This window comes from Gallus gallus, chromosome 1 (genome assembly GCF_016699485.2).
Source record: "Gallus gallus isolate bGalGal1 chromosome 1, bGalGal1.mat.broiler.GRCg7b, whole genome shotgun sequence".
NCBI classification, from domain to species: domain Eukaryota; kingdom Metazoa; phylum Chordata; class Aves; order Galliformes; family Phasianidae; genus Gallus; species Gallus gallus.
This window is the reverse complement of record NC_052532.1, coordinates 166,798,238-166,822,695: the sequence shown is the minus strand read 5'-3', so window position 1 is coordinate 166,822,695 and position 24,458 is coordinate 166,798,238. Positions and strand designations below refer to the sequence as shown.

Genomic DNA, 24,458 nt, shown 5'->3' with positions numbered 1-24,458 from the left:
AACTCCATGCAGCTGTTGTCACCATCTTCTCAATGAGGAGTGCTGTTCCAAAACAAAGGATAAAGAAAGCCATTTGCTGCCTGTTTGAGGCTGATGTCTGGAAATAAGGGGACCCTGGTAGCTGAGTGGGGTGTGTGTGATCACACTGGTCTTTAAGATGGCAGCTGCAAGGTGCAAAGAAGTTAAGTGTCAGGGAAAGAAATAGGGCTGAGGAGGTAGGATTCATTTGAAAGTAGGAAGAAAAGGGCCAGGATGAGTTCTGTCTCCAGAGAACAGGCAGATGTAGGACAAGACAGTAGTAGGAAGTGTGTATGAGTGGGCAGTTCCCGTTGTCAAACACTGATAGTCATGTGTTGGCATATTCACTGGGGATGGGCAGGAAAAAAAAAAAATCAGAAAGTCATCTCTCTCTCTAAATATATATAAGTGTCTATATATGGGGACTTTCTAATGTTTACTGCTTGCTGACTCATGATTTCTGTTCTCCTGATGCTCACTATGCTGGACTTACCAGCCAGACAAAGGATGGGAGCAGGAGTTGTGTCCCTTGGGGCTGAGTCCTTCTTGACTCGGCTCCTCTTATCCCATTGGTGTTTGACCAATGGGTGTCTGAAGCAAATATCCATATTCAAAGCTAAAGTCTAAGTTTCTAGACAAAAAGGGAGAGGCACATCTCTGAAGTGTGTTTCATTGCCTGGTAAGGTAGGTGCCTGAATCAGGCCACCTGGTTCTTCCTGTTGGAATTGGTGGTGTCAGGAAAGTTCAGATATAGACATCTGTATAGACATAGAATCACAGAATCATAGAATCATAGAATGGCTTAGGTTGGAAGGGACTTCAAGAATCATCAAGCTCCAATCTCCCTGCCACAGGCAGGGCCGACAACCTCCACACCTAATATGAGACCAGGATACCCAGGGCCCCAGACGTGGTGATATTAATCCTTCCTTCTGTCACTGAAACAGAACAGTATAGTAGATCATACTGATTCTTGGTAGTGAAGAGATGTTTGGATGAGGGAATGACCCATGGCAGAATTGGGCAAGAAATGTGCCTTTATTGTAAGGCAAAGCATGAACTCAATGGGTGGAAACAAACAAAAAGAAGAAATCAAGGAAAAGCAAAGAGGAAAATTCTGAGGTAAATGGAGAAGAACAGGCGACACACAAAGAGGAGTGGAAGGAATACAAGATAAATGATACCGGGGACCAGGGAGCACACTACCAATTCAGAGCTTATAGTTGGAAAAAAAGATCCTGAGTGTGATGTTCTAAGTAATGATGGCTGCTTTTGGACAGGGGAAAGATATAGTTTGATAGAAGAGATAGTGAGTTTTTCTAGTAAGAAGAATTTATCACCAGGAACCTTGAATTAGAGCTAACAAAACAAGCCTAAACCTCTCTTCCAGTGTTTCGCTTAGCATCTGTCACTGAGAGAATATGTGGTGGTCTTACAGAAAATATTGATTGCTTTATTATGCTGTACAAAAGTGCTCTGCAGGTCACCCCAGGCACTTAGGCAAGGCCATTCAGACGTTACCTTTCATCACAATTTGGTGCAACAATAAAAGCATATTTTAAAAATATGAAAATGCTTTGATTGACAAGGATATTTTTTTCCATGAAATTGCCTGAGAAGACAGGAGTTCAATTATACAGCCTGTGGAGGAAAAGAAAAATGATAATGAATGTGTTCTAGAAACTTTTAGAAAGTTACTTAAAATAGATTTTCCATACATAATATTGCCGAATGAAACTCAACTGTCTGCTGGTCCTCTTGGGCTTGGAGAGCAGCATGTTTCCATCTGGAAATTCGATATCGAGGCTTTCCTGCCTCACTCTGGTGGACTGTGTGATGCCATCCACAGGGGCCTTTCACAGGTAGGGTTTACCCATCAAACTGCATGTTTTCAGCAGGTGGCATGGGAGTAAGCTACAGTGCTCTTCCTGGAAGAGCATCCCAGTCTTTTTCCATTTTTTCCTCTCTCCTCTCTGGATTTCTTTTTTTAGTAAAACAGCGTTTTGTTTTGCACCTGCCTAAAGTAGCACTAGGTAAGCACCAGGTAGGAGGCTAGAGTGGAAGAGGCATGTGATGTTTGGCGCATTTGTGTAGATGTTTCATCCAGCCCAAAGAGAGAAGAAATAACATGTGTAGTGCATGTCTAATGACTGCTCCAGGCGCCTTGTGACATCAAGGATGCGTTCCAGGACCTGGAGAGGAATAACCATATGTTTCAGTACAGGTTAGGGGATTATCTACTAGAGGGGGAAGGACCTGTGCATTCCGATGGACAACAGGTTGGCCGTGAGCCTGCAGTGGCCAAGAAGGCCAGTGGTATCCTGGGGTGCATTAAAAAGAGCGTGGCCAGCAGGTTGAGGGAGGTGATCCTCCTCCTCTACTCTGCCCTGGTGAGGCCACATTTAGAATACTGTGTCCACTTCTGGGCTCAGGGATCTCCTAGAAAGAGTCCAGTGGAGGCCCACAAAGATGATAAAGGGCCTGAAGCACCTCCTGTATGAGGAAAAGCTGAGTAACCTGGGTCTATTCAGGTTAGAAGACTAAGGGAGGATCTGATTAATGTTTATAAATATCTGAAGGGAGATAGGAGGCAAATGGATGATGTGAGGCTCTTCTCAGTGGTGCGTAACAACAGGACAAGGACTAATTGCCTAAAACTTGAACACAGGAGGTTCCATGCAAACATGCAGAAGGCTTCTTATTTACAGTAAGGGTGATGGAGTACTGGATCAGGCTGCCCAGAGAGGTTATGGAGTTTCCTTCTATGGAGATATTCAAGACCCATTTAGACACCTACCTGTGTGACCTATTGTAGGAAACCTGCTTTAGCAGGGGGTTGGACTCGATCTCTTGAGGTCCATTCCAACCCCTGCAATTCTGTGATTTCAGTATTCAGCCTTCCTGCAAAATTGCTGAAGTCTGTTTGCTAAAGACATGATTTGGGTGCCTTCTCTTCTGTATGAAGTACAGTGATGTAGATGTCATGTTTCTAAAGCAGGTGATGGCTTTTAGTAGAAAAGAGAATGATACAAGGACTAATTTTAAAATATTGTTGTTAGTAATTAAAATATTTTATTTGCCATAATAAATTCTTAAAAGGCGGAAAGGTTAAGGAAGGGCTGGTTTTAGAGGCAACTGTCCTCTTAAATGCAAAGCAAGTGATTCACATTTTCAAATCAGACAGAGTGAGAGATGGAGGTGCAATCACCAATTCACAATGGCATTTTGTGTTCGAGTAGTAATCAGACCTGGTTTTATGACAGCTACGCCTGCAGTGTGAGCTAGAAAAGTTGCTTTCTCTTTTTTTCATCCAGATGATTTTGGTACTGCATATGCTTTTTTTATCACTAAGCTGGACTTCTATAATGCTTTGCTTAATGTGCCTCCAGATTCTGTTATTTATAGACTTCAGCATATTCAGACTGCAGCTGCTTAAGTACACAAAAGAAAAAGTGTGTTTATAACCTGCTAAGATTTTGCTCTGTGATGCCAGTGAAGATCGGGGTTTAGCATGAAATATTACTGGGTGACCTTCCAGGAGCATTGTGAGACCACACCTGTTTATCTAGGGGACTTCTGTTTTATTTTTTTCACTACTGAAATCTCTCAGTGTTCTGCTTTCTGAGGGAAATCTGGGTTTTGTGCATTCTATGTATTATCTTCAAAAAGTGCTGGGGCAGAGGATTTAGTAATGCAGCATCTTGGACGAGCTGTTCTTACAGAAAATGTTTTGTGCACATTAGTTGTGTTGAATTTAAACTGTAAATATATTATTTTCTGTAAGTTGTCATAGTCCTATCACTATGGCCATGATTTACCCATTAACTGTTTTTCAGTGAGAATTGGTGGAGAGGATCCTTTGTAAACATGTCAAAACATACATATCTGGTGTTACATATTGAAAAGTGAAATCTCTTAATGCCACAGTACATGTTTCATAAGTTTATAAGATGACAATGTTGTTTTTTAGCAGCACAGTCTACAGTGAGCATACAATTCATTCACAATACAAAAAATCTGGAGTATTATTTAAGTGAACACGTAACCAGGGTCCCATTTAGGTACTAAGGGTAGGACCATGCTTATCTTCACTGGCTTGTGCCTAATACAGCTTTTCTGTTAAGGAAAGTGCCAATTCCTGCAAAATCAATCTTTGCTTTCAAAGGGCTCCTGTAAGAGGGAGGCTGACTGACAAAGCCAGATAAATAAGGTGACTCCCTGGAAACACTGGAAAGCAACTGACCTCTCTCCGATTGAGCTGCAGAAGGCTGAAGAATACATTAGATACCTAAGTTAGGGCTGCATCCCAGAAAATGAGACATTTTCCAAAATGTTCTGATACCTCATCTATTTTATTTATTGGATTTGTAAATGCTTCATGCAAATTTTAGCTTGAAGTCTATTTTCCTTCAATTCCTTTAGAAGTTCAGAATTTAGGTGAAGGTTTTTTTTTGTGTTTTTTTTTTTTTTTATCTGTTAAAATATCACAAACCATGCAAAAACATGAGACAATTCCTCTTTGTCATATTATGCATAAGCAATGTTATGGGTAAAGCACTGCAACAGGTTGCCCAGAGATGTGGTGGATGCCCTGACCCTGGAGACATTCAAGGCAAGGCTGAACAGGTCTGCGAGCACCTAAACTATCTGTAGGTGTCCCTATTTATTGCAGCAGAGTTGAATCAGATGACCTTTAAAGGCCCCTTCCAACTTAAATGATTTTATGATTCTATGATTTTTTTAAAGCCATGTTCAGAGTCACATTGGATATGTTCTTTCTTTGCTTGTGCTGCAGGCAGGATGGCCATGGTAGAAACGTATCATGTTCACTGCTATTATCCACAGCTTTCTTCTTCATCCAGAGATGGTCAGGAGGATGTGAACAAGGATTCTCACCAAATCCTTGTCTATCTCGTCTTTATTTTTCTTTGTTCTTTACTGGGGGTCCTTTCAGCATCTCTAGAAGTGAAAACACTGGGAAGATCCAGTACAAATGCTTGATGTATTTGAGAAGACAGCAGGATCTAGCCTGATAAACGACCTGTACTTCGATAGGACAGGTGGAGTGTGACCAATGTTATGACCACTGTCCTATGAATCACAGTGAGCAGTAACAAATGCTTTACACATGTTCTTGTAAGAACTGAAAAATTTGCCTGATATAACAAGGTACCACATCACTGCTGTCCACACGCATTGTCTTGAGAACTGGCATCAATATCATTTAATGTTTTTGCAGCTTGTAGACTGAGGTTTCAAAAGGTTCATGGCATCAGACTTTTCCTTGAAGGTTTTAGTGGTCACTAAAATGAGACAGTGAGACAAAATGACTCAAGGTCACCAAGCAGGTCAGTGTCAGAGCCATATGCAGAACCTCCTCCATGCATCCTGGGGCTGTCCGCTCACCCAGCACTCCACATAGCCTCGTTAGCGTGGTGCATTTAATCAGCTCCACTCCATGTCGTAATTCATTTTCTGTGGTGTTATGGATATCTAAAGGGTAGGATTTTAACTTAGCAATCTGCTGTGTTATTGAATTAGTTTTATGTTGTGTTAATTTCTTTGTCTCACAGCATTCATCGCCTGTGATAATTGATGCACAATATATAACCGACTTCTGTATTCATTTGGGTAACTGCATTTAATTGCCTGGTATAAAATATGCGTACTAAGTGCAATCTGCTATGACTGCTATGACTGAGAAGTGCTCATTGGTATGGACTTGAGAGTGCTATATCTTCCTGACAACCTGTCTGAGGAAAGTCTAAATGTCTCACACAATCCACCATCCAAGGTACTTGCACTGCGCCTGCAAAAAGAAGAGGCACAGAAAGCATGCGCCTGAGAATCACTTTACAGTGTTTTGCATTAGAAATCTGTTAATCAGAAGGTCTCAAAAAGGAAAGTTTATATGACTGCCCCTGCCACCTCTGAACTTCAAGCACTCGGAAGACTTTACACATTTTCTCCTGTAAATGAGGATTATGTCCTTATTTGCTTTTTCAAGTTACTCCATATAGTAGAGTTGCTCCCACGCACACGTGTTTATGAACACAGACTTCTTTTACATATATCTTCGCATCATTAATTCCCACAGGAGTACTGATAATTTATAGATTAAGAAGGCTATCTAAAGGTGTAATGTCAGGGAGATGCTATTGATTAATACCCGATTAATATCTCACAGAGGATGGCTGCATAAATTTGCACTCTCATTCTCATTTAGCAACTGTCACAATGATTCCTTTTGTTTTTAAGAAACCAAGAATCTTCACTAGCAGATGTATTTCCTAGCATGCACATCACTTACTCTTTGTATGACCTAGAGTGTTTGTTTATTTGTTTCTTTGGCTTGTTTTGTTTCCAGTGTCATGAAGGATATAACAGTGTGGTATCTGGGCTATACAAAGAAATGCTGAAATTTGCCCAAAGCCAATTTTATTTTAAATGTTCATCAACGCCCCCCCCCCTAGCCCCCCCCCCCCATCCCCCCCAAAAAAAAGGATTTTCAGAAGTTTCTTAACAAAAGCTAAATGTTGAGTTTAAATAAGGTGTGAAGTTCCTGTAAGGTTATTTTAGCTGTATTATGTTGCTCTCTGATAATGTAATCTACGTGTTGTTGGTGGAAGAGATCTTCACAATTAGTATTTTTTGCTTTAAGTGAGCTTATTTCCACAGTCAGGAGATAGCATTAGTTCTGCCTGCAGCTTGCTGTAGATTATACATTGTTCATAGGTCCGTTTATGCTTGTTATTCAGTTCTCTTCCACTGACAAAATAGCCTGCAGCAGTTGTTCATTAGACAGGACTAGTTCTACTTTAGGGCCCTCACATGCTCTTTGTGTTTTTTTTTCCTCTGTTTCACATCCTGCTGATCAAGCAGCAGCCTTGATGGCCAGGGAGAAAGCAAAGCTGCCCAGACCCAGTGAGACTATGAGCGTGTTCTCTGAGCAAAGACTGTCATGGCCCACTGAGCAGAGCTGGTGGCATAGTGCAATAGGGGAGTCACAAATAATCCCGTATTTGTGGTGTTATTTTCTTTGTCCTGTGTAAGGACTTTAAGAAATGCCTGTGACTCCATATTGTTCCCATTGTTTGTGCTCAACTACTCTTAACAACATAACAGATTAGCCTTTTACTCACCTGTAGCTAATTCATGAAAACATAACAAAATTTGAAGTAGGTGGACAACTTGGTAGAAGGCAAATGCAAAAGAAGTCGCTTACTAGCTCTCAGTAGGTGTGTTTGTCTAGCCCAAAGTCTTCATGGACCAGTTCCCATTTCTGCGAGAGCTAATAGAGCTTCAGTTTGGGTTTGAGGAAAGAGTGTGAAGTTTGGCAGCTGACCCTGTAATGTCACCCGACACACACTTAACAAGGCAATAAAACAGTTGGAAACAAGCCAACACCCACATTTTGCCCCTTATCCCAATAACACATGCCTGTATGAGATGCCTCTGCAGGTCATCTTCTGAAACCATGGAGTAGCAGTCCCACCTCAGCAGTCATGGGGACACATTATGGGGATAAGAAATTAGCCCATGGCAAGGTATGAATACATTTCATCACCATATCATCACAGTTCTGAGCTGCTCTTTCCTACATCAAGGCACAAGGCTCCTGGTCACAAGAGAAGGGCAACAGGGCACCCAGAGGCAAGCTCTGATCCATGGGTTGCAGATGACCCACCCCGAGCATGGCATGTCTTTGTGAGTCATGAATCACTGGGGAATGATTAACATGGAGGAAGGTGGATGTACCATGTGAGAAATATCTTATTGACAAATAATAATTCAGGCAGCTCTAACCTTGAAATAGATTTTTGTAGTCAAAAGTTTATAGCCTGAGTGGAAAGAGCTAAGTGCAAATTTAAGGAGCTGAACAGGAGACACCCAGTTTTTAAAACTTGACATAAATCTCGAGTGGCTTGCCAAGAGTAACATAAGCTAATCGTGTTCCCTGCAGAGGACTCTTGTTCACTGTTTTTTGGTGTTTATAGATGTTATTTAGCAGCTAATTTTATCATAAAATTATTTTGTGTTTTGTATAATGAATAGTGGAGATCAAATAAGAATTGGAATTGCAAATTCGAATAGTAAGAGTTGATAAATATTGACTTTTAAATAGACCCACTGTAGATTTGAACAAAATGCTCCTGGCCTATGCTGGTTATTTGAAAATTACAACATACAAAAAGAAAAAGAAGTTCAGCATTGTCTGATCCTGGCTCCTTTTTCACTTTTACAGCTATTAATGTGGTCATGTCCCCATGAAGTGGCTTGTACAGTCTCGCGGAACTATAATACAGAACTTTCTAGCTTGTACTTTGTGCACATCACATGAAAAAAGGAAAGCGTGGGAGGTGCTCAGCTAAAATACCACATAATCACTTTAATTGTTACTTTTCTAAAGATGAATTCTTGGGGTTTGCATATTGGAAACCCCATAATTAAGAACCTCCAGGTGCTTTTTAAAGTGACAGCTTAGGTGTGGCCAATGAGAGACACCTACCTGGTGTTAACGAATGCCCTAAAACTTGGTCAGGGATTGGGCTGTGTCCTCACTAGTATCAAATGCTGTAGGTCAGAGACCTTTAGGCTTCTTGGACAGCCAGGAAAACAGTGCAGCCCCAGTTTGGCCAATAGGTACATGTAACTAATGCACACAGACCTGACATGAGTATACCTGTGCGTTCATCTTGCTGTGCTTCCTCCCTCTGCTGTGAGTGCTGTCAGCTCACAGCTTTGGGTCACACCTTGTCCTCTCTCCAGCCTCCCTTATAATGACCATTGTGTTGGTGTGGCAAGTTTCACAAACAGCAGCAACAGCAAAAAGTTACCATTGTGTAAAATTTGTGGTCTGACAGATACCTGATGGAAGCAGCACGTTTTAGCTGGAAGCAGATGCTCCACTCCCACCTCAAGCTCCCTACCTTTTGTGAGGCAAAGATACAGTGCTAGTCAAGAAGCTGGCATCATCCTCAGCTCTCCTAAGCTTTCTTACGTGCTCCATTCTGAAAGTCAGTGCAGGATTTCTTTCACTTCTCATTTCAGAACAGGAGACTATTTCCTTGAAACTCACAACATCAGTTAATTGTTAACGGTTAAAGAAAAAAAAGAAAATCTCATTTTTGTCCCTTAAAATACATTCTTTCAGCTGATGCCTTCATGTTGAGGAGGCTGTGTAGCTGCTGATAAGACCAAATTTCTGAAGAGCTTTTCAGTCAGAGGCGAGCGGTCTGTCAGGTTCCTGCTTAGTACTGTTTGCTCAGTGGGTGAGGATGGGCATCCATTGAAACTCCCCTCTGAAATGAGTGCTGGTGCCTGGTGCAAGTGGGCAGGAGCATTGTTGGTTGGTTTCCCAGAGCTGTTTGTTGTTCTGCAACTGTGTTCTGATTGTGGCACTCGGTGGCTGATTTTGTCTTTTCTCTTTCAGAGCCTAATGAGTTGTGTGTGGGCCCTGAGTTCGATGACATCCCATCTCAAGATGCTGCTAATACAGTAGCTAATTATTCCTAGCTGAAGAAGCCTAACAGGAGCAAAAGGAACTGGTGAAAAAGCAATGGCTGCTGGTAAGTGTCTCAGGTTTGCAGAGGTCATAAGAAAATAGCGGGAAGGAGCTGAGTTCATTGTGATGAGGGAGATGCACAAATGTATGACTAGTCCTTGTGCCTGGAGGTTTACCATCAGGAGGGTACCCTCCCTTAGCTATCTGGCCCTCTCTTCCTTCACCAACCCAGGAACCCATACCTAGACAGTAGATTTTGACCATATGAATGTTAATTCTCTTGTTTTCAGAACAAAACTTGATGTTTCCCATAATGAATCCATTGTCTTTGACCTCTTTTTAGTTCAGAGCTAACATATTCTTAAATCCTCTATAAAGTTGCATCTCATGGAAAACAGGCTTTTCTTTGACATGCGTTTGGTTCTCAGCTTTCTGACGGTTTACCACAGATTACATATAGTTAAATTATATGTGAAGAATACAGGATAATTCATTCAGCATAGGAGGGATCTCAGGAGGTCTCCAGTACAACCTTCTGCTCAGAGCAGAGCTGGCTATAGGGTCAGATCAGTTGCTCAGGGCTTTATTAAGTTTTGGCCCAAAAGCTACAAGGGTTGGTGGCTGTACGGCCTGTTCCACCATTTGACTCTCCTCCTTGTGAAAAAGTTTGCCATATAATCAGCTTGAACCATTCATGCTTCTTTCTCTGCCTGTTGAATGATTCTAATATCTTTATGATTTGCTATACTATGCCAAGCAGTATTATCTGAAACTTTTGAAAGGTGAACCATAATTAAGAAACAAAAGAGTGGTTGAGATATCTCATTTTCATCGAAGGCTTTGTTAAAAATGCTGTCACGTTGATGCATTTCTTCTCCTGCAGCAGCTGATGGTTTGGGAAGTATAGCTATAGATACCACGCAACTGAACATGTCAGTCACTGATCCAACAGCTTGGGCCACGGCTATGAATAACCTGGGGATGGTTCCAGTAGGTCTAGCGGGACAACAGCTTGTGACAGGTAAGATTTTTTTTCTATTAAAGAGGTCTGTTGCACCAATCCATGGACTCCTTGCCTTCTTTTAAAAAATCTGGAATTATTTCTGAGGCTATATTTATTTTTCATATTCTGAAAACACTATCTATGATTAATATTGCATACAGTGTAGTAGTCTCTTCTCGCAGTAGTTGTAAAATCTATATCATATTTTAACCTTGTGGAAAAGCCAAAACTCTTTGGCAAAATTAGACATCGATCCTCATGCTGGGTCAAGACCAGTAGCAGGGTCACATAATATGTGTTTCTTCATTCAAGCAGGATGTCTTGATGTTCTGCCAAGGAACACCATGGTTTGGGACCTCATGACTGGAGAAGGATTTTGAAGTTACGTTAATTGGGTAGAAAATTATGTAGCCCATTCACTCAGTTAATATTAGTAAAATGAAGCTTTCCCATCAGGTGTGCACTTATTTACTTATGGAGTCATAAAGTGAATTTCAAGAGGTTGTTCTTGTTTGATTTTGTTATTTCACTTACAGTTTGGGGAAGCACTGCAGGGAATGAACTCATTCTAAAAACAATAAAAATAATATTTTGGAATCAGCAGTGTTTCACAGACGCATCCAGGCATCATCAGACTTCACTGCCAGCAGAAGAGGACTAATTGGGTGGGATTAATTAAACTACAGTGCTCCTGTGAGGTAGAGAAAGATGATTTTTGTATGGGTGGGTGCCCCACAGACACAAGCCACCAGCCAGACATGACAGATCCCCTCTGGAAACTGCATTCTTAGCTTAAGAAGAGCAGTGCAACATCTGGGTCAGAGCAGCCTCCTGTCATGTCTGCACCCATCCATGTAGATGTGGAAGTGGTAAGCCAGATCTAAATCACTGTGTTGGCCTCACCAGGGATGTGAGAGGTTTTATTTTGGCCAAATATGTCCCCTTCTGGAACTTGGAATAGCATGAAGCTATGCCAGTTCACAGCTGATGATCTGGCTCTGAATCACCCATTTTACAGGCGGGTAAGCTAAGCTGCACGAAAGTTGATTTATAATGGAAGAGTCTCGGACAGAGAGTTTAGCCACTGGAGGCCATCAACTGATTCTTTAACACCATTCTCCTGATTAAAGGCAACAAGCAGAGCTGTCAGCACCTGCCTGCCCTGCTGTCCATTCCTGTGCCCTATGGGGAGTGGTAGTGGCTCCTCAACCCATGTACAAGTATCTCGGTTGCATGTCCCATGGAATTTGCCCACCTTTTTGTCTTCCCTTCTTCCTCTGTCTCCCCAGTTATGGTGTAAGTTGTGTCCTCAGGTGCACTATGCAGTCCCTACAAGGCAGCCTCGTCTCCTGTGCACTGCTTTTCCCCATAAGGGAGGATCCCACGGATTTTATTTCAGTGCCAGCTCCCTGCTGTAATTTCCATAATTTGCGTATTAGGTATTGTAGGAGTGTTGTACAGGTCAGCTGGTATTTGTTCAGCATTTTGAATATATGAAAGGTGACATAAGTAATAAATATTAATTAGTGAAGCGCTACCTTTACAGAAATGACTCCTGTTTTCCCTTTCCCTGTCCTTTCCTTTCTTTGAGACTCTCTTGTATTTTTCAATGTAAATAGGTGCTTTGACATTTCATTATGTTTCCCCATGATTCATAAGTTTTGGACACATTTTCATCATGGCAAATCCATAATTTTCACCACAATTTACCATGAAAAGACTTATGGGCTTTTTCTGCTGTGATATATTGATAAATATATTTACTGTACCTGCAATCAGCATCAGTTTCCATCGCCATGTTAGACCAAGTATCAAACCACCCCTCAGCCATTTCTGACTTTTTTTTCATCTCTTCATTGTTATTAATCCTAGCAATGAAATAATCTCCCACAGCAGTCACATTTTGCTGTTTTTACTGTCATCTATGACATTTCTTAGAGATTAAAATGAAACACCTGTGTCCCAGCACTAACTTTTTCTCTGCCTTTAAAAATAAGTATTTTTATTTTATTATTTTATTTTCCTGCCTTGGTGACAGTTAGGAAAGCAATAAATAGCTTAAAACGATCTTGGAGAGTGTGTGATCTTCTCTGTGCATGCCTTTATAACCTTCTGTAGTCTGAAATTCAGGGTGTTGTACTCATCTATGCCCTGACACATCTCTTAATTCTGTGATATTTCAATTTCCAAAGCTCTCCTTCAGTCACAGCCTTTCTTCCCCCAAGCCTGGTTCCTGATTCCTAAATGGCAATTTTCCTCCCTTAGGTATGGAGGTCATATGATCTACTAAGTCTGTTCATGGATTTTTGCTCTTTTTTTTCAACTGACGTTAACTTTGCTGCTGTGTAACCCGCTGGGATGCCTGCCTCGTAACAGAGTTGTGCTACCCACTTTACAAGCTGTGAAGCTCTTGCCTAGCCTGAGAATTTGTTAACATTAATAATAAAGCTTCTGCAACATCTGTCCGTTGCTCTTCCTGCAGTCTGCAATGTAGGCTGTCTGTTCTGGGTAACTAATCAATTTTAAGCACTGCTAACCTTTTAATATCAGTTTAGATGATATCTGTACTCTATTCAATTCCTTATCTCCCCGTACTGTAAAATTGGATTTTTGATCTGAGCAAATGCCAGAGCCTTTCATTTGTAAAGATGTATTCTTGTTAATAAGTGCATAATATCTCTTCTATTTCTACATGTAGTTTGCTTGCACTTTTTATTTTTCAGAAAGCTCATCTTCTTCCATAATATTTAGCTACTGCATGACATGTACACTAATGTACACTTGTATACACAATATATACATAATTCATACAATAAGCTGTAGTTTAGTTGTGCATTAGTTAAAACATTGAAGACTGATGTGGAGTGGCCTTGGCTGAAAAGCACTTTCATTCTAAACCCCCTCCTTCAGCAGGTTATAAATTTTTCCCCCCAAAATTGCCCATTGGACCGAAGTTTCTTGGTCTTGGCCCCGAGGTAAGAATTTTCTGGAAAGGTTGGAGAAAATCTGCTAAACTGCTTCTGAGTTAGCCAGGCCTTAAAACTGCAGTTTTCTCCACTTTGAGGCTTTGAGAAACACGTCCAGGTGAGAGGGGAAGGATAGTTTGTACTCCGTGCTTTTGAGATAGGAATGCACCTTGTGCTCTCAGCAGCTCTCACTCAAGCACATCTTTCAACTGTGTTTAAGTCTGCTGCTCTGTTACATTTTAGGAATAGCAGAAAAGCTTAGTGACCTGTGGCCAACTGAGGCTGTTTTATTTTGCTTTCCCATCAGGACTTCTTAAAGGCAGTTCTGGCACTGCTGAATTCAGTGTCCTTATGCTGTCTTTTGTTTCAGCAAATGGCATCAGGTCACCTGTATTCTAAATGATGACATCCGCCCAGAAAACAATGATTTACTTCTCCAGTTCAGTTTGGTTTTCCTTACACTAACGAGCCACTGTGCTGGAAAACATGAAGCAATTCTGAGATGCTTTTCCTCCAGAGTGACTTGGAGGACCTAAACATTTGTTGATCAAAGATTATGTAAATTAAAAAGTTCACCAGTGCAGACTCATGGTACATGAGTGGTAATTATGGAGTTGCTTAAGGCTGTGCTGCTTGTTTGTACTCTTGCAGAAAAAAAAAGGAAGTAACAAACTTCAAGCGCACACATCCAAGGTGAAAGTTACACTTCTGCCTACAAGTCAAGGGTATGCCTGAAAGCTGATGCCTTCTACTTACATATGGGTAATTATTAAGGCAGCTTAGTCCGTGCGAGTCCAACCAACACGCCTCAGCCTCAGGATATGAAATTTTCAGTGGCCTCCAGTATTGTTTTGGCTGAAGTTATACTTCGACCAGTTCTGCAAACTCCTAGTGAAATCAGAGGCTAGTAAGCTTTGAAGCCTAACAACATCCCTCTTACCATTAAGTATAGGAAAGCTGTACACCATTTTAGTGGCCTCGGGCGTATGTCTTTTAGACACTGGAAGTTGTGAAATATTAGACACTTACATCAACCGTTCTGTTTTTCCATTTGTCATTTCTTTCCCCACACACTTGTCTTTTGACCTGATTTCCGTGGAACATAGGAACTGTCAGCTTCAATCAGATCACCTCGTTCAGGATTGTGCTTTTGACAGTGCTGAGTAGCTGATACTAAGCAGGGAGATGTAAAAGGCAAGTCAGCACCAAAGTGCTTTTCCCTCCAATGGGCCCTTCCCTTAATCATTAATACATAGAGCAGGATTCCCCAAACTAGAAGCTGTATGTCCAAATCAAGTTATAACTCAGCAAAACTTCACTTATGGAAGCAGCACCTGTGACAGTAATTGTTTGCAGTCCTGAAGCTGTAACCCCAGAAGTAGTTCTTGATGACAGAAAACAATTGGGAAGTATCAATTTAGACTCTTAAATCCTAAAACAGTAGGCTAAAGATCCCTCCCATAATTTTATAAGCTCAAGACCTCCAGGTCTTTGGAAACATAGTATTCAGACTGTCTCTTTCTCAGAAATGAAGACTGTAACAAAAAGCAAACGCTATACTCAGATTACAATTAGTCCCTCAATTAGTTTTCAATGAGATGGATGCAGCACAGGGCCGACTAGCATTTCCTTCTTCTACTCACTTCAGTGGCTTAAGAGATCACTGATTCCCATGCACTGCAGTTGGAGTGGAGAATAACCAAGGATTATTTTAGAAAAATAAAGGGTGGTGTGAGGCTTAATAATTCCTTCATCAGTCTGCCTCAGCTATGGAAAAGCCTGTTAAGCTTCACTGGATTTCTACCATAGAATAGATGAGGCATGTTCATTGAATTATTGTCTTCTGCATATCATTGCATTCTGACTAAAACTGTAAACAAATCCCTCATTGTTCTCATTTGGCACTATTTTTGTAACATTAATGAAACACAATCAAATCTTGTAGGAAATCAAGCTGTATTTGATTATACTCAGAAGAGAGGCTGTACAGTAAACAGTGCTGAGGTCTTTAAGAAGTCAGCTGCCCAGAGGACACTGCCAAATCTTGTGCATATACTTCTTATCTAGCATCTCCACTACTGAAAGACTGGAGACACTGATATGCATGTGAGCAGCCTCTTTTTGCTTTACTTGTGCTGTCCCATTACACAGTGGTTTTCTTTTTCCACACGTCATTGCTAAGCCACTGGACCAGTGTGCCAGTAAGCACATAACTTGAAACTTCCAAGATGTGCCTAACAAAACACAGATTCCTTTTCTGTAATCAATATTGAGCTCCTATTTATTGATTATAGGGTCACCCACAAAAGTTTTTAAGTAACACATTTGCACTATGACCTGAATATCGTATCCTAATATTGTTGAATAGCATGCTCTGGATTTAAGCTTCTAGGCAGACAGCTGGTGGTGAAGGCACTCTCTTTACTCCTGTTCCCCTGCTCCTGTAAACTGGAGACCATAAGTAGCTGTTGAAAGAACTCAGCAGCTCATTGGCATGGCAGTGTACAGTGTAATTTTGAACAATGCATTGGTTTGACAGTGGTAGTAGAAGAAAAAATAAGAAATCTTAGTATGTCTTCAGAGTGTTCCATAGGTTTTGCAAAATGCTTGAAGTTACAAAATCTTCAGAAGCCTTTTTTTTCCAGATATAATTTCTTTCAAACATGTTTTATGCACTGTGCTTCATTAATAGGCAAGCCTATAAAGACAGAGAAATGTAATATGACATACTCTGAAGAAAACCACATATTTTCTCTAACTATATTCTAATTCCTTCCTATACTTTAATTTTATAAATAATAATAATAATAATAAAATAATCTTCACTACAGAGACATTGCATTTCAGAGAAAACAATTAGTGTTTGAATTATCTGAATGACCAATCAGAATAACTAAAGAGGTGTGAAACATACTCTGAAGGATTAGAGCAGAGCCTATACCCAAATAAAACTGTGTTTTTCCATTGTCAAGACATGGGATAGCAGCAAGAGTGAAAAAGGATAGGTATTGTGGGAATCCCAATATGTAGTTCCACTGGGAACATCTCTAAGGAAATATTACATATTAGTGTAACAGGTAGGTTTTTCATTGATCTGAAAAGCGCCTGCAGAGTTAATCACACCTTCTATCATGTGAGTGTTACTCAAGGAGACTTCACACCAGGGGACATTAAAGAGCTAGGAACAAACACAGTCAGGTTACAGCAGCAAATGGAGAGAGATATTCAACATCCAGAGAAAATGTGGCAGAAACTGTAAGGGCCTTTGACACACTACTCTGGGTGAAGTGTGCTTCTTAGGTCATTCAAGTGCCTACTCTATATTAGACCTTAATTAAGGCCAAGAACGAAGATAGTGATTATAATCTTCTTGATGCTTAAAGATAAATAGTGCTTTTTTACCATCATCTGAGGGACAGACTATCCTAAGACCCAGGAGATGAGCAGGGGCCCATAGAGGTGTGTGCTAAGTGCAAGGCTTGTGCTGTATGAGGGTTGGAATATTCTTTCTGATTACAGACTTTGTTGCTATACTTCTGTCCTTGGCCAGTTAGCCATTCAGGAAAGCAGACTGATTACTATTTAGCATAACTCCTATTAACTCTTTCAAAATCCCAAACTACATTTATGATTCATGCAGTATTGTTTGGAAAATTGTTAATTGGGATTTTTTTAGTAACTGTCAAAAAAAAAACCCAACCAGCCAAACAAAAAAAAAAAAACAAAAAAACTATTCTGCTGGTTTTTATTTGAAGTTCCAGTGAAATAACAAAGAAATATTTCATTTCTGCAGAAGTTTTCCCCATCTTTTTTTCTGAGTTTGAAAAGCCTCCATTCCCACCATTTTCCATGTGTTTATTTATTCTAGACAGAAATACCCATGAGTAATTATGAACATCCCAAAGCAGAAAGTAAGCCAGGAGCCTGTTGGAAACCGTTTGCTGTTGACTGTTCACTTCTGCTGGGGCACAGCTCATTTATAGCACTTCCCCTTCTCAAACATCATGCCCTATCCAAGGACCTAGGGCTCCATGGCCAACATGGGGCATCCAGCATAACCTCTATGTGATACAGCTCGCTTATGGGAAAATTGACATATTGTAGGTGGAAATCAACACAAAGAGTAAAATTAGTTAAAAACTAATCAAAAATGACGTATGAATACCAAGTTATATATTTATGTGGAAAACAAGGCTTGCTAATGGCAGACTGTTGGAAGTTGGCTTGCTGAGCCCTGTGGTATGTTTAGGTGGCAAGATGAAGGTGATGTTACCTGATGCCCCAAAGCCAAAACGGTGAACTGCTTGTGAGGACTGTCTGCAGGAGATGGCACAGGTGTCCCAACAGGGCTGTTAACTCACTGCATGCAGAATGCTCTCAGGAGAAATCAGGATGGCACAGATAGGAAAGTTGCAGAGCAAGACTTCCTTAGGAGGATAAGACTTGAGTCTAAATGCACTCACTCTAAATCAGGCCATAGCATCATCTGTACATCCCTACTCAATCTCTTTCTTTGCTCTACATGGGCTAGGCTGGTATTTAGAGCTTAGCCCCTGGGTAGCAAGCAGGCCACTACATGCGGGGGTGAAAGATAACTGAACTTAACACATAAAATATGCTGTAAAACTCTCCAGCATATATTTACATTGTGTTCTGCCTAAATACTAGGGATATTCTGTTGCTTTGGCTTCAGGAACGTAATGCATCTGTTCCTATAACAGGGACAACTTTATCTGCTGTTCCTGTATGTGTACATTCCTCTTGCAAATGATTTTTTTTTTTTCCTAAAAAAGCAATTCTTTAGACCCTAGGTGATTTTCCTTTACAAATAATCTCCCCCTCCTGAACGCGGTGTCTACAGCAGTTAGTCACTGTTATTTGCATTCAGGAAAGGCTTTCAGATGGATAGCTCCAATAAGTTAAACAATGTCTGAGCACTAACAAGTCAATCCCATCCCAAATTGCACACAGTCTGTTTTCTTTCACTTAGATAAACCAGGTAGGTTAGGGATTGCATGGAAACAATGGGATAATACTGATTGGCATGAAAAGAAGCAGTGATTACAAAGCTGGCTGCTTATTGTGCCGTACCCATAAGGTACCTCGACATCACAGTATTATGGTGGTAAGTGAAAAAGCAGTTTAACTCTTTTATCTGATATTCAGAGTCAGGCAGAGAGAAAGAGGCAAACTATTGCACAAATTAGGAGCAGGCAGACACTTTCTACCTGCTCTTCCTCTGTGACTGTGTTGCTGTAATTTTGTAGACAAGGATTGCAAAAGGGAAGTGAGAAGATAGGAAAGAGCTTTGCTAGCATTTACAGGAGACAGCATGGCGGGGGAAGGAGCGGATGTGCCTATTGTAACCTTTTATACAGACTCAGCAGCATGAGCTGTGTTTTGGAAGACAAATGTCCAAGCTGCACAGTATGAGGAGGGCGAGTTATAGGCTTCTCTAGCTCATTTTGTTCTCTCTGATACAGTTGTATTGCAAATGGTTTATTTTACTAGAATTAAATATGGAATATTACAACCAAATGGAGTGTTGGGTTTTTTTCCTCATTTTGCCTGCCTTTATCAAATCTACGTAACCTTCTTCTTGGGAACTCCCATTCTGGGACTTGAACTGTACTCAGACTTGCCGGACCAAGGCCTTTCCATAAATAACCACTGACACCTTTTCTGGAGTAGTTTGGAAGCAATTTTGGCACTACAGCAGGCGTTGTAGAAGTATTTTTATGACATTTCAGAATGTCCTAAAGCTTTATTTACCGGGACCAAAAATAGATTAAATATTACTTGAAATAATAATAAATTCATCAAAATTAAGAGGAAAAACAAGAGAGAAGTGAAAAGATTTTATTTTTCTTTCAAATATCTCAGTATTTACTGTATTTCTACCCAAACTCAATGCTGCTGCCCCTTAATGTAGTAAATGCTGTAGCATCATCTTTTTGTGGTTTTATTTTTTACTATGCTTTTAAAACTTTCATAACCCCTTAGGAACTCAGAGAAGGATCATGGGTTGTGAGATGAGAGAGCTCAGATGGTGCACCTGGATATCAGGGCTGCACACAGGCAGCAGGGAGTGGGAATGTGCAGCAGAACAGCTCTACAAGTAACTGCTTTAATAAATTGCTTATGATAAATTTTGAGGGGTCCCTTCACATTAGTAACCAGAATGAAAAGCAAAAAAAACCCTCAATTACAAGTCCATTCTTGTTATTCGCCAGCCTATATATAGTAAAATATCTCTTCCAGTTCTTCCTACATATGCTGCCTTTTAACTTTGTGTCCCTTTGTTCTGGTCTGCCTAATTACCTCAAGCAGATAATGAAGTCTGATTTTATAATAAACCATAGTCAGTTCGGGCTTGTCAAGGCTGATTTATTGGCTCCAAAGACTTGGGACTTTCAGCTTCGAGGCTAAGATCATTTCTGGCTGCAATTCAAGGTGTTAATTTTGAGCTTTAAATCTAAATGTGGTTTGGAACATGTCCTATGTTTTCTGTTCAAAAAGAGCAAACAGCCTGCATTTCTGTTGTTTTTTGTTGTTGTTGTCTGAGTGGAATTTATAATCTGGAATTAAGATAAAACAAACCCAAACCATCCATTTCTGCAAGAACAGTCTTGCATGTTTTAATCATGACAAAGACTGTCATCTTGAAGGCCACGGAACTATTTTATGTGAATGGAAGTTGTTAGGACTGCGCTTCCAAAGGGAAGATGTATCTCCATAAAGGATCTCATCATATATTCATTCCTCTTTAACAAACTGCTTCAGCACTGCCTGATGGAGTGGAATGTGGCTCTGCACGTGTGCACGCCTTAGAAACAGAAAGGTGCACTGCTAAGAAAACAAAGTGATAATAGCCAATGACTCACATACACCATTTGGTGTCCCTCTGGGACCCCCTCTCTTCCTGCGTTTTACCTCAACTGTTGAGTTCACTGGGGACATGAGAGCTAACCATCCTTCAAACTCTTCATCCAGGGATTTGAAGCTCCAGGTTATCACTGAAGGGCTATCTTACAGCATCCCCTTTGATAGGCAGTTGTATTCCTACCTTCTTTCTCATTCACTGGTCACTTACCTTCCATCATCAAATGTTAATATATATATAATTTTTAATACAATAATGCATTGTATTGAAACAGCAGATATGCCCTGAGGAATATTAAGATCTCTTGGTAGTTCTTGGTCTATCTCTTGGTACTACTCCCTCAGGTAGTAACAGAAGGACCACACTATTCTAAGGACTGTATAGCAAAAACATTGTCACACATCTGTGTATTTCAGCCAGTGAATTTACTGTAATTTTCCCATTTTCCCTCTTGGCGCTAACAGACACCAGGTTGTTGGTATAGTGGTATTTTATAAGTGTTGTTCAAATTCCACAAGTCTTTTTTTTTTTTTCCTTCGTTTGTTTGTTTCATGTGTTTTCTCATTTGTTTGCCTTGTCCTAGCTCAATTATTTCAAGTGCAGATGCAGCATGATATCTGGCCTCTGTGGACCCTGTTGTGTAACAGTCACATCTCACTAGACTTGATTACATGATCTGTTATTTGTTGTACCTCCAAGTTTTCTTTTGTCTGCAGCCTAGTGATACTGTGTTTAGTGCTTCATCCACATATGTATATAGTAAGCTTGAACTCAAGAAGTCCTCCTGAGGACTTTTTTATTGCTTGCCATGCTTCGATGATTGAAAGATGACAAGCCATCACAGGATTCTTTTATGGTTGTGTTATAGATCGGAAATATCAGAAAACTTCATGTTGCTTAATGGCCACTTATAAATAGAGTTTACGAATTTTCCAGTACCGCCTGCTCTGCAAACTCATTTGGGGATTTAAAGGGTAACAAACATGTTTTCTCTCAGGCATCAGTAAAATCTAGTAGTAACATGTCACTGGCCAAATATCGTGGCCAGAGCCATGAGTGTCCCCCCACCAGAGTTCCAGAAATGAACAGTGGAGGAGAGATTGATTCCAGGGTTATGCAGAGGGAGCCCCCCCATTAATAATATAGAACAGAATAGAACCGAGCTTCCTTCTTCCACTTGTGCAAGCCTGCAGAGCCAGCAGGAATAAGAGACTTCATAAGAGACTTTTTTTTTTTTAATGCGGTGTGAGTAAAATAAAGAAAAATGAACCTGGCTGTAAAATACCAGACTTCATCTATCTCTTAGATTAGAAAAAAAAAAGAGAAAACAAACAAACAAAGTCTTTTCCATCACGTACAATTAACCTTTTCATTTAATGCCCAGGCCCACATGCAGCCCATGCTGCCTTGACCTAAGGGACTGTTTGCAGATAACAAATCAAGCTTCAGGGAGTGCGAAGGGGAGGAAAAGAGGCAGGGTCACGCTGAGGTCTTCCAATATACTTCTGCTCACTGTGCAGGGAAGCGGACGCTGCACATTTCTTGCAGCTGGCAGTATGGTTGTGTGCCTTCTGTGTAAGGCAAAATTTGTGGGTAGAAATGATATTGCTTCAACTCGTGTAGCTGAAAAAAATACATCAGCCCTTCAGTGGTCTGAGGCAACCAGGGGACTAAAATTTTAATTATAGCAGATGGTAAAAAAGGTGAATTTCAAAGGAGGGAGTAGTTTTGCAACGCATTATAATTTTCCTCCCTTTATTAATCTTCTCGTATTCCACAGACTTACCCATCTACTTCTTCACATTGCAGAATAACCCCCTTGTCACCACTTCCCTGTTAATATTCTCTTCTCTTTCACAGGTGACAACCTGCTTTTTGGTCTACTTGACTCAATATATCAAATTAAACTCAAAGGAAGTGCTCCCTACTTGTATTTAGGTTGGAAGTTCACTGCTTTTACCTCAGTCCTGGACATGGGGCTGTCTGTTTTGTTCTGGCTCTACTGGTTGGCCCAAAAACCTTTTCTTGCCCTAAACCTCAGACTGCCACAGCTACAGCAGTACAGTTGCAACCACATGACATTATTATTAAAGTTGCCTTTTAAATCCATACCCACAGGTTAATGGCCAGTTTATGGCTGTAAGAAGAAGATCTCTTGTGTAAGAGGTATACTAGTCTTCTAATGGTAAAAATCCAACTTAGGCTAGTTATATATGCAGAAGACTCTTACTTCTTTGTTCTTGTTTTGTGCCTCTTAGTCTCTCTCTGTGCAAACTAGTCAAATTGAAGCAAATGTACTGCCATACTTATTTTTCTTATCATTTTTAATCACATCTTTTAAAAGCTCCAGCTTTTCTTCCTGTGCTCCCTATCTCCTAAATCATAGAATTATAGAATCATAGAAGGGTTGGGCTGAAAGGAGACTTAAAGACCATCCAGTCCAGCTCCCTTCTAAGGGCATGAACACCTTCCACTAGATCAGATTTCTCAAAGCCTCATTCAATCCATATCCACTTCCAGGGATAGGGAATCTACAACTTCTATTTGCAGCCTGCTACAGTGCCTCATTACTCTCATAGTAAACAATTTCTTCCTAATACTATCTACTATAAATCTACCTTCTTTCAGTTTAAAACCATTACTCCTTGTACTATTGCTATGCTCTCAGAAAAGAGTACCTCTCCATCCCATCATCCATCCCTATAGGCCTTCCTTAGGTACTGAAAAGTCACTATAAGGTCTCCCTGGATCCTTCTCTTTTTCACGCTGAACAAACCCAACTCTCTTAGTCTGCTCTCACAGGGGAGGTGCTACAGCCTTCTGATTCTCCTTCTGGAAAGATAGCCCTCTTCTGGAAGCTGTCTAACAGGTCTATGTCTTTCTCGTGCTGGGAGCTCCAGGCCTGGATGCAGTTCTCCAGGTAAGGCCTCATGAGAGCAGAGCACAAAGGGAGAATCACCTCCCTCAACCTGATACCTACATTTCTGTTGATGCAGCTCAGGATACAGTTGGCTTTCTGGGCTACATGCACACAATGATGGATCATATTCAGGTTTTCATTTATAAATCTCCCCAAGTCTTTCTCCACAGGGCTGCACTCTGTCCATTCTCCACTTAGTCTGTATTTATACTTGGGGTGCAGGACTTTGCACTTGCCCCTGTTGAACTTCATGAATTTCACACAAGTCTACCTCTCAAGCCTGTCAAAGTGGCTCTGACTGGCATTCCCTTCCCCTCAGCACATCAACTGCACCACACAGCTTGGTGTGACTGGTAAACCTGTTGAGGGTGCGCTTGATCTCACTGTCCATGTTACAGACAAAAATGTTGCATAATATTGGTCCCGTAAAGACTTCTGAGGGACATGGCTCATCACTGGTCTCCACATGGATGTTGAGCCATTGACTGCAATCAGCCAATTCCTTACCCACCAGCTGATCCATCCTTCAAATACACGTCTCTCCAGTTTAGAGACAAGGACGTTGTGTGGAACAGTGTCAAATGCTTTGCACAGTTTCATGTAGAAAACATCAGTTGCTCTTCCCTTATCCACTAGTGTTGTAACTCCATCATAGAAGACAACCAGATTAGTCAAGCATGATTTGCCCTTAATGAAGCCATGTTGGCTGTCACCCTTCACCTCACTGCTCTCTGCATGCCTTAGCATAGTTTCCAGGAGGATCTGCTCCATGATATTGCCAGGCACAGAGGTGAAACTGCTTGGTTTGTTGTTCCTTGGGTCTTCATTTTTTCCTTTCTAAAAATGAGGGCAATGTTTCCCCTTTTTCAGTCACTGGGAACTTCACTTGTGTTGCTATGAATTTTCAAATACGATGGATAGTGTCTTATAAGCCAGTTCCCTCGAGACCCTCAGATGCATCTCATCAGATCCCATTGCCTCATGCACATCCCCTTGCTTCATTCAAAATGGAGTACTGTTCTGCTTAAGTATGACACATTTTTCATAGTGCCCCTTGCAACAGATTTCTGGTCTGGCTTTTTCAAAGTTTTCATGTGATGAAACTCTTAAATGTTTTAGGCGTGTCTGAGCATCCAATCCTTGTTAGTAAATGTCTCAGTAGT

At 40.8% G+C, this 24,458-nt stretch overlaps 1 protein-coding gene across 18 annotated transcripts in view; it reads left to right on the top strand.

The window, feature by feature from the left end:
* The window catches only part of ENOX1 (ecto-NOX disulfide-thiol exchanger 1), a 366,488-nt gene that overhangs the window by 214,830 nt on the left and 127,200 nt on the right, over nucleotides 1–24,458 (top strand). For 14 of the 18 annotated variants that reach the window (XM_046898713.1, XM_040657671.2, XM_025146792.3 and 11 more), the window contains 2 exons: nucleotides 9,452–9,587; nucleotides 10,407–10,544. In XM_046898713.1, coding sequence (XP_046754669.1) covers nucleotides 9,578–9,587; nucleotides 10,407–10,544 — 148 coding nt within the window. In that variant the 5' untranslated portion in view covers nucleotides 9,452–9,577. The remainder of the gene's footprint in view (nucleotides 1–9,451; nucleotides 9,588–10,406; nucleotides 10,545–24,458) is intronic. The other 4 variants (XM_040657725.2, XM_015276675.4, XM_040657714.2 and 1 more) reach the window with 1 other exon arrangement.